Raw genomic sequence first — 7,676 nt, forward strand, 5'->3', positions numbered from 1 at the left:
CTCACACCAGGGCCCACGGGGCTCACACCAGGCCTCACGGGGCTCACACCAGGCCTCACGGGGCTCATACCAGGCCTCACCAGAGCCACCCTCTTTGGGGCCCTCCATCCCCTGGGCCTGGTCCCCGGGGCCGAGGACAAGCGCTATGGCCCCGTTCCCTTCTGGCTGGCAGGCAGGGTGGTGGACCCTGACACCTGTCACCCACAGGTGGGCCTCCTGCAGCCAGCAGCCCAGCGCTGTGCGGCCCAGCTGGCCTCAGCCCTGGAGCACATCCACTCCCGCGGCCTGGTGTACCGGGACCTCAAGCCGGAGAACGTGCTGGTGTGCGACCCAGCCTGCCGGTGGGTCAAGCTTACCGACTTCGGCCACACGCGGCCCCGCGGGACCCTGCTGCGCCTGGTGGGGCCGCCCATACCCTACACGGCCCCGGAGCTCTGTGGCCCCCCGCCCCTCCCTGAGGGCCTGCCCATCCAGCCCGCCCTGGACGCTTGGGCACTGGGCGTCCTGCTCTTCTGCCTTCTCACTGGCTACTTCCCCTGGGACCAGCCCCTGGTGGAGGCCGACCCCTTCTATGAGGACTACGTCATCTGGCAGGCCTCAGGCCAGCCCCAGGCCCGTCCTCAGCCCTGGCATGGCCTGACACCCGTGGCAGATGCTCTCCTGTGGGGGCTGCTGGACCCTCACCCCCGAAGGAGAAGCCCCGTGAGCTCCATCCGGGACTACCTGGGGCGGCCCTGGAGGCAGCGGGAGGGGGAGGCCGAGGAGGTGCCCCAGGGGGAGAAGGGGGACCCAGAGTGAGAAGCACGGGGGCAGCCCGGGCCCAGCCCGGCCTGGGGAGGCTCCGGAAGGCAACCCCAGCCCCCATCCTGAGGCCTCCTCCGCATTCATGGGTGGCGGCTGGCTGCTCTGCTGTCTGTTGGTCTCTGTCTCATGATTTTCCCCTTTCTGTCCTTAATTCCCACGTCAGGGCATCTGTCTGCTGCCTTGGTCCGGGGGAAGGGGGTCTCCGGGAGCACCCCGTGTCTGTCCACACCTGCCCCATCTTCCCCGGGCCTTGGCACCCGCTGCTCCCTTCGCCTGCGGTGCTCTGGGTGCTTTCCCGCACCTCCTGCCAAGCTGTCTCAGCCAGGCCGCCCCTCACCACCGCGGGACACTACAGGCTGCACTCCCAGCCCCCTACTCTTGCTCCGCTCCCCTTTCCTCTGTGACACTCACTCCCTTCCAGCTGGACAATTTATCTATTCGTAGTGGTTATTCTGTGTGCCCGGCTGGAATGTGGGCTCCCGGGGGCCCAGGATCTCAGCCTGTCCTGCTCTCTGACGGATGCCACGTAGAAGGGGTCATCCTGCCCCGTGTAGGTGGTCCACAGATGCTTATTCAGTAAACGGACCCCCCTGGTTTTGCACAGCCTCCCTCCGTGTATGCCTGTCTTCCTGCCCTTGTCTTTTCTGTTTTGCTGGGTTCCACTCCCTGCCTAACTCCCTCTTCCTCCCCACATGCTGGGCCCACGCCCTCTCGATAATGTGCTTTGTCTCTCTGTCACCCCAACCGCTCTCTGCAAATAAAGTCCATCTGGCACTTAGGTCCCCGTGACGCTGTCAGTCTGGCAGTGTGGGAAAGAGAAGGCCGGCGTGTGCGTGCCTGTGTGCCCTGGAGAGCATGTTGTGGAGGAGAGACAGAGACAGAGAGAAACGGAGAGACAGACAGAGGCAGAAAGAATGGCAGACAGTGGTCCCACCGGGCGCTCCTGCGAGGTGCTGGCTCCGCGTGTGCGTTTGTGGTGTCCCTGGGAGTGTGTCAGCACTGTTTGCACCTACCCTGCACACATATGTGTGAGAAGGAGAGGGATTAGCCACCAGAGCTGGGAAGTGTCCAGCTGTTCTCAGGTGGGTAGGAACTTGAGCGTGTATTTCTGGGTATTTGTGTGTCCATGAGTGTCTGAGCCCACGTGTGTGTGTAAACAATGGTGTGTGTTTGTGTGTGTGGGAGAGAGAGAGACATGAGGGTTTGAACGCAGATGACATGAGTGCGTGGGCTTTGTGTGTCTACAAGCGTCTGAGCCCCCGTGTGCTCATGTAATCGTGTGACTGCCTGGGTGAGGGGAGAAAATAGAGTCTGCGTGCATCTCACTGTGTGCAGTGAGATGCTTGCGTGTCTGTGAGGCCTTGGGCCTGCATGTGTGGGGTGTGTGTGTGTGTGTGTGTGTAGCAGGGGGAAGACAAGTCACAGGCGCGGCTGCCAGTTACCAGCTGGGCCCTCCTCTCCTTCACACCCACCCGCCCCCGCCACCCGTCACCCTGGCCCCTTCTTGGCAGCCGCCCTGTTTGCAAACACTCTCTCTTCCTCTCTGTGCCCTCCTTGGCCGCCCGCCTAGAGAATGGCTACAACTCAGGGCTGGATCATATGTCATCCTCTCCCTGGCCCTGCACCCCCCAGGGCCCCTGCTGTGGCCACCAAGGTGTTGCCTGGAGGGGAGGGGTGTGGTGGAGGCAGCCTGTGTGGAGTGACCCCAAGGATCCTTTCAATCTAAGTTCAGTCCAGAGACCTGGGGACATGGGCCCCTGTCCCGGGCAATCCAGGTGAGCTTCCTGGAGTAGGGGGAGAATAAGATGGTGGGTGCAGTAGGGGGAGCACGAGCGGGACCTCCTGACACCTCACCCGTGAATCTGAAATAACCCAAGCAATTAGGCCAAGAATGTGTCCCAAAAAAGCTGGAGGTGGCTGGGGGGTGGGGTGGGGCTGAGGGGCGGGGGAGTGGAGAGGAGCAGGGTCTGGGGGGGGCACAGAGGGTGCTAATTGGTGGCATCAGCTGGGGATACACCACGAGGTGATAATGACCCAGCGATGGGCCCCCGCAGGAGGGCTGGAGGAAGAGACAGGAGTGGATGGGGTGGTGCTAATTTAGCGTTACTTAATGACAAGACACATAATACTAATCATAATACTTTACTCGAATGAAGCCGCTTACCCCTCAAGCAGCTCCCAGCAGGTGGCACGTCCTGAACTCGCTGGAAGGGGTCCCTTAGATCCTCCCCACTTCAGGGGTGGACACAGGTGGTCCAGAGCAGCCGAGGTGCCTGCCTGAGGTCACACAGAACGTTGGGCAGAGGGAGGATTCAAATCCAGGCCAGCTCTTCAACTGTCCAAGGTCCATGCTCGATCTTCATTCCCCGACCAGAGGTCGAACCTGCGCCCCCTGCATTGGAAGTGCAGAGTCTTAACAGCTGGACCGCCAGGGGAGTCCCAAGCTCCATGCTCTTAAACTGGAGGAGTGTCCTCTGGCCGTCAGGACCTGGGGGAGGGGTCGTGAGGGGACTGGGGGCCTGAGCACACATGTGTGAGTGTGGATGTGAGTGTGACAGAGTAAGGATGAGTGTGAGTATGTGGGTGTGTGTTGCTGAGGTGGCCACCCCTCCCTTGGAGGAGATGCGAGTTGGGACACCTACATGGAAAGGAAGGTCGAAAAGCTTTTGGACCCAGGCAAGGGCCGTAGTGGAAAGACAGACAGTAACATGTGCTGGCAAGGAGGTGGAGAAGTTGGAGCCCTCCTATGGGGCTGGTAGAATGTAAAAGATGGGGCAGTTGCTTTGGAAGACCGCCTGGCAGTTCCTCAAAATGTTAATTAACCATGGAGCTACGATATGGCCCGGCAATTCTGCTCCTAGGTAAATGCCCATGAGAACTAAAAACATGCCTCCACACAAATGTTCACGGCAACATTGCTCACAATAGCGAGAGTGGGAACAACCCAAATGTCAAGCCACTAACAAAGGGATAAAAGAAATGTGGTCTAGGGAATTCCCTGGCGGTCCAGTGGTTAGGACTCCACGCTTTCACTGCTGAGGGCCCAGGTTCAATCCCTAGTTGGGGAACTAAGATTTCATAAGTCGTGTGGTGCAGAAAAAAAAAAAGAAATGTGGTCTATCCATCCAGTGGAGTATTACTCAGCCATAAAAAGGAAGGAAGCACTGACACATGCTACATCATGGATGAACCTCAAAAACCCAGAGCCAGTCACAGAAGATGACCTACTGTAGGATTCTGTGTATCCACAGAGGAAGAAAGATTAGTGATTGCCAGGGGAAATGGGGAGTGACTGACTGCTCATGGGTACAGGCTTGCTTTTTAGGGGTGGCGATAGTGGTGGAAAAGCTCTAAAATTAGATTGTGCTAAATGTTGCACAATTCTCTGAGTGCATTAAAAGTCATTGAATTGTACATGTAAAAAGGGTGAACTTTGGATGGACCTAGAGATTATCATACTAAGTGAAGTCAGAGAAGAACAAATATCATATGATATCACATACATGGAATCTAAAAACATGATAAAATGAACTTATTTACGAAACAGAAATACACTCAGACTTAGAAAACAAACTTATGATTACCAAAGGGGAAAGGGGGAGGGAGGGATAAATTAGGAGTGTGGGGTTAAAATATACACACCACTATATATAAAATAGATAACCAACAAGGTCCTACTGTATAGCACAGTGAACTATACTCAGTATCTTGTAACAACCTATAATGGAAAAGAATCTAAAAAAGAATATATATATATATATATATACTCTAAGAAAGAATAGATGTATGTATAACTGAATCACTTTGCTGTACACCTGAAATTAACACACTGTAAATTAACCATATTTCAATAAAATTTTTAGAAGGGTGACATTGGCATATAAATTTCATCTCAATGAAGCTGCTTAAAAGAAAAAAACTAAAACAGGCATTTCCAAGGTTCTCATGCTGTGACCTTGATTAGTTTCCTTTCCTTCTCTGAGCCTCTGAGTTCACATTAAAAAGAAAATGAAAAAGGAAAAATCCTGCCCTTTTTCTAATAGTGCTGAATTCAGGACCCACTCTTCACACAGGACCCGTTCACGTCTCTCTCCGTTTTACAGACGAGACTGTCGAGGCCCCTACTTTCCAAAGACCCTAAAGTCAAAAGGTGGCTGAATCTGATTCCAAAGCCTTTGGTCTTGACTCCCCACTCACCCCCGACCCCACAAAGTGTACCTGGGCCCGTGATCACCAAGGAAGCTCTGGCTACACCCCAGCTGGGGAACCCCAAGTATACAAGCAGGACCAGTTACAAAATGTGTGGGTGTCCAGTACAAAATGAAAACGTGGGACTTCCCTGGTGGTCCAGTGGCTAAGACTCCGTGCTCCCAATGCAGGGGCCCCGGGTTGGATCCCTGGTTAGGGAACTAGATCCCGCATGCCACAACCAAGAGTCCACATGCTGCAATGAAGATCCCGCGTGCCGTGACTAAGACCCGGCGCAGCCAACTAGATAAATAACTAGATAAATATTTTAAAAGAGAAAACGTAGGGTTTCTTGTTTTTAAATAAAAGCTTTTGGGCTTCCCTGGTGGCGCAGTGGTTGAGAGTCCGCCTGCCGATGCGGGGGACACGGGTTCATGCCCCGGTCTGGGAAGATCCCACATGCCGCGGAGCGGCTGGGCCCGTGAGCCATGGCCGCTGAGCCTGCGCGTCTGGAGCCTGTGCTCCACAGCAGTGAGAGGCCCGCGTACGGCAAAAAAAAAAAAAAAAAAAAAAAAGCTTTTTCCCTCCCTGGCCCCCACGTTTGCTACTGAATGTCATGTTCCCTGGGCACCAGGATAATCACTGGCAGACCCTCAAGGGGTAGGGGGTCGTGGAGCCTGCCTGAAGCTGGATAGCCAGGGGTCTGGCCACCAGAACCTATAGGGGATGTGGGGCTTTGCATGAGTCCCCGCTCCCAGCGCCCAGAGAATGCTTCCTTGTCTCATTGACCTCAAAACACAGAATCATCCATTGCAAACACAAAATCAAAAATCATGATGCACAGGACTTCCCTGGTGGTCCAGTGGTTCCAATGCAGGGGGCCCGGGTTTGATCCCTGGTTAGGGTACTAGGTCCCGCATGCCACAGTGTGGCCCAAAAAACCCAAAAAATCTAAAAAATCGCAATGTGCATCAGATCGACTCATGGCCGCAGAACGTTAAAGCTGTGGGGCTGCAACCAACCCACACCCTCCTTGCAGGAAAGCGTTTACCTGGGACCCAGAAGGGCGCCAGCCTTGTAGGGCCTCAGAGACACTGTTCTCTGCATTCGTTCAGCTCAAGTACAGACATGCAAACGACTTGGGCAGCACCCACGCATCACCACCACCCCACCCTGCACCCCTAACCCCTGACCTTGTTAAAACGCAGATTCTGATCCGTTGGGTCTGGGTGGCACCCGAAATTCTGCTTTTCTAACCAGCTCCCAGGGGTGGCCGACACTTCTGGTCCATGGGTCGCACTTTGAAGTGCAAGGAATTGTGAGAACAGGATTTTAGAGTATTGATCCCACATCCCAGCTAAACGCTCATTAATGCTAAACACTTGTCCGCTTGATTCTTTGCGGTTTTCTATGTGGTCAGTCATATCGCCTGTGGGAAATGACAGATCTGTGCCTCCCTTTCCACCCTTTGTCTGATTAAGGATGTTCCCTCTGCTCCTACTTTGCGAAGAGTGCGTGTGTGTGCCTGTTTGTAAACCATGAATGGGTGTTAATTTTGTCAAATGTTTTCTCTGCATCAAGATTGCTAGGCCTCTGAAGCTACTGTTTTGGGCTTGTTGCAAGCTGGCAGGCACAGGATCAGGTTCAGATGTCCTGTGGGAGGTGTCCAGGGTCAGGGCCAGCAGTAGGTGGGGGCTGGCCTCCTATCCTGGCCATGGGCCCCGAGGCCAGATGTTTGGGCTTAGCTGCCTGGCCAAGCAGGGATAGAGTGACCGGATAATTAAGCACCCGCTTCTTTAGGGCTGGCAGGAGGTGGCAGAGGGTGGAGGGACCTCGGGCCCGAGTGCCCAGTAGCTCCCCCAACCCTGGCTTGCAGAGGGCCGCCAGGAGCCTGAATCCCCAGTGGGGCCCTCTGGGGTGACCTGGAGTAGGGGTGCACCTGCTCCTACCTGGGAACGAAAAAGGGGACCTCTTGCTTCCAAGCTGGGGTGCCACACTTGGAGTCCCGACTAGCAGAGGCCCTCCCCAGGTTACTAGTCAGCAGTTATTTAAGTCTTAGGGCTAATGAGACCCGGGGAACAGGACTCTCAGTGTGCTTCTTCATCTGTTGGCAGGGGCAGGCAGTTCATCTATCAAGACCCTCGGACAGTATCCTTCCCCGCCCCCAGCAAGTAACTGGACCCTGCCGGCCTTTGCAGGACTGCGGGGGCAGCAGCTCCATGACCTTCCAGGACCTCTGAGCCAGGCTCCAGTCTGGGGAGAGGTGGGGAGGAGGGAATGGTTCCCTGCCTGAGGCTGCAGCAGCCAGAATACAACTTGGGGGGTCTTCCAAGACAGCCCCCAGTTTACAAGCTGAGGCTGAGAGAGGAGGAGGCCCACCTAAGGACATTCAGCGGGGGCCCATCGTGGAAGCCTAACCTGGAACCCCAGGCCAAGTCTGATGCCGAGGAATTTGCATTGTTATTCTGAGTCCCCGCAGCTCTTCTCTGTGGACTGAGGCAAGGGGCTTGCCCTCTCTGAGCCTCAATGCCCTTTCTGAAACAGGGGTCAAGTTCCTCCCCCCAAGGGCTATAGTGAGGGTGGGATGTAGTGTATTAAGAGTCCACATTGTGTCCGGCACAGAGAAGCACGGTTAGGAGCCGTCATGGTCACTCTTGTTAACTGAGCACGTGTGCTAAGCTGTG

General features: G+C 55.3%; 1 protein-coding gene across 1 annotated transcript in view; it reads left to right on the top strand.

Annotated features, from left to right (window-relative positions):
- The window catches only part of SBK2 (SH3 domain binding kinase family member 2), a 4,778-nt gene extending 3,980 nt beyond the window's left edge, over positions 1-798 (top strand). The window contains exon 4 of the mRNA XM_027097232.1: positions 208-798. Coding sequence (XP_026953033.1) covers positions 208-798 — 591 coding nt within the window. The remainder of the gene's footprint in view (positions 1-207) is intronic.
- Positions 799-7,676: the final 6,878 nt, after the last annotated feature.

The sequence above is a fragment of the Aethalodelphis obliquidens genome, unplaced genomic scaffold, assembly GCF_003676395.1.
Source record: "Aethalodelphis obliquidens isolate GAN/ISIS:26980383/991018 unplaced genomic scaffold, ASM367639v1 scaffold113, whole genome shotgun sequence".
NCBI classification, from domain to species: domain Eukaryota; kingdom Metazoa; phylum Chordata; class Mammalia; order Artiodactyla; family Delphinidae; genus Aethalodelphis; species Aethalodelphis obliquidens.